We start from the raw sequence: 2,326 nt of genomic DNA on the forward strand, positions 1-2,326 counted from the left end.
TCCTTGAGAAAGGCGCATCCTGATCTCATCGGCTGCAGATCCCCAAGTTTTGGGTAATTCTGGAGAGTGTTGGAAGGTGCTTATTCTGGAGGTGGCTGCAGCCAAGGGTGTAGCTGTGTTGGAGAACTGTACCTGTTTCCTTGTCTCACTGAGATCCAAGATGTGGTCTCAAACCCTTTAGGTGACTATTTTGGTACCTTTAGCTAACAATTTTGATGTTAAAGTCTCTGTTGTGGTTTACGAGTGCTGGAGAGCTTGATGGATAGTTCAGAAAATACAAAGTGTAAATATAGTCTGGCTCTCAACCAAGTTCACTTGGTTTTTCTCAGTACATTTGTGTGTGTGAGAGAGACATAAACTCAAAGCTCTTAATAAAAATATTTATTGTATGACGATACATAAAATTGCACATTATCTATAAGAGACTTTCATCATAATAGACTTCAAACCGGCAACTTCCCTATAAGTCACTGTAGGAAGGAAACAAGGTGCTTGGAGCCCTCAAATAATATTAGTTCCCCCTAATTTCAGAGTAGATAGTATCAGAGTATTCATTTGACCTTCGTTTTGCTCATTGACTACTTGGACTAGCTGCCTTCAGCCTGGCACTGTTCTTAAAACCTGAGATGCATGGTCTTCAATTCCAGAGATGCAAGTACAGCACACAGCCACAATTCGACATCACAGGATAAGCACCCATGTATTTCTTAGAAGTCATGCTTGATATAGCTTATTTTAGACTTAAATAGAAGAGATTAAACAGATTTAATTCCTGTTAAAATCAGTAGGACTTCAAAGAGAACTGAACTACACATTTATGCCTCTAAGACAGGGATCTCCAAACTTGGCAACTTTAAGACTTGTGGACTTCAACTCCCAGAATTCCTCAGCCAGACATGCTGGGCAATGTTGAAGCCCACAATTCTTAAAATTGCCAAATTTGGGGACCCCTCCTCTAAGACGTTAACATTAATACTTAGGTATCTTGGTGATCTATTCCTAATATCAGCAGTAATTATTTTATGGGAACAGGAAGGAAATTCATCTATTCAGTAGATAAACAGTAGCTTTTTTTGAGGCAGATTATTATTATTCATAAATATCACATTTACAAGCTATAATGTTAAGCAAAGCCCAGAACCTCTCCTAGAAGTTATGTGATTTATTTGGAGGGAGATCTTTTTAACGCCTGTCTCCGCCCATTAAAATCCTGTACACAAGGGAGCAGAGCCCTCTTTGCACTTGAGGGATCCAGAGAACCAACTTGGCTGATAAACATGACAAGACAGATGGCAACGCTTGGCTCATCCAGCTGTTAAGAATATTTAAAGTTGAGCATTGCAGAGGTTTAAGCTTTGGAGATGTTCTCCTCCTCCTCTTCCTCCTTGGTGACTGCGGGCTTGTAGATTACCCCTTTCTCTTCCTTGGCCCTTTGGAGGCTGGGAAGGAGAAGCTGGAGTTAGCCAACGTTGAGAGGCAGTTATGTCCCAGAGCTGTTGTTTACTGAGCCGGAGTGGCCAGGAGATCAAAAGGGCTTATCTATTTTTGAATGCAAATACATGTGATTTGTGAACTGTCATTCACACCAAAAAGCTCATGCTGAGTGGACTCGAGCATTTCTCTGCTGGAGGTGGGAATTGTCCCTTCTGGCCAGGTAGTCTGGCACCTGATGCTTTCTCCTGACTCTGCTGCTTGGAAGAACAACCATCTAAGGAGTGTTCAACCCTGGGGCAACTTTAAGACCTTTGGACTTGAACTTCCCCAGGCTGGCTGGGGAAATCCGGGCATTCAAGTCCACAAGTCTTAAAGTGGCCATGCTTTGATACCCTTAATCTAAGCCGAGGGTGATACCATTTCTGATGCCTCCCTGTCCTCCATCTCCTTTGGAGCCTCTGGTGAAATGTGTCCAAACAGCAAGCGATGGCATTGCTTTCAGACCCAGGAAAGGGGAGGAAGCCCAGGGACTGCAGAAAGAGTGTTAGTTCTGGATATTCCAAGGACCCAAGGGGATCAGGTCTGCTCAGGGGGCAGAAAGGTGTTAGCAGAGGGGATGCAGGACTCCAGACAAAGAGGAAGTGGAGCAGAAGTCTTACCTCTTCCTTCGAATCAGCCAGAAGGCCACCATGGTGACAAAGACGATGCCAAGGATGCCGGCTAACACCACAAAGAGGACAAAACCTGCGGTGGGGTCAGGTGGTGGGAGGAAAACACTTATTAGTTAGTCTTGCCAATAGGAGAACCTTCCTCCTTGGACCAGGTGCTTGAAGTAAAACCCCAATGAGATAAGTAGCTTTCCTAGAACGTTTCCCCGTGTACTTTTATAATG

At 43.9% G+C, this 2,326-nt stretch overlaps 1 protein-coding gene across 1 annotated transcript in view; it reads right to left on the reverse strand.

The window, feature by feature from the left end:
* Nucleotides 1-1,087: 1,087 nt before the first annotated feature.
* Nucleotides 1,088-2,326, reverse strand: part of CA12 (carbonic anhydrase 12) — a 20,752-nt gene continuing 19,513 nt past the window's right edge. Inside the window, exons 12-13 of the mRNA XM_029283149.1 lie at nt 2,094-2,178; nt 1,088-1,439 (exon numbers count right to left, since the gene is read on the reverse strand). Coding sequence (XP_029138982.1) covers nt 1,349-1,439; nt 2,094-2,178 — 176 coding nt within the window. The 3' untranslated portion in view covers nt 1,088-1,348. The remainder of the gene's footprint in view (nt 1,440-2,093; nt 2,179-2,326) is intronic.

Source organism: Protobothrops mucrosquamatus, unplaced genomic scaffold (genome assembly GCF_001527695.2).
Source record: "Protobothrops mucrosquamatus isolate PMUCROS unplaced genomic scaffold, P.Mucros_1.0 scaffold27, whole genome shotgun sequence".
Lineage (NCBI taxonomy): Eukaryota > Metazoa > Chordata > Lepidosauria > Squamata > Viperidae > Protobothrops > Protobothrops mucrosquamatus.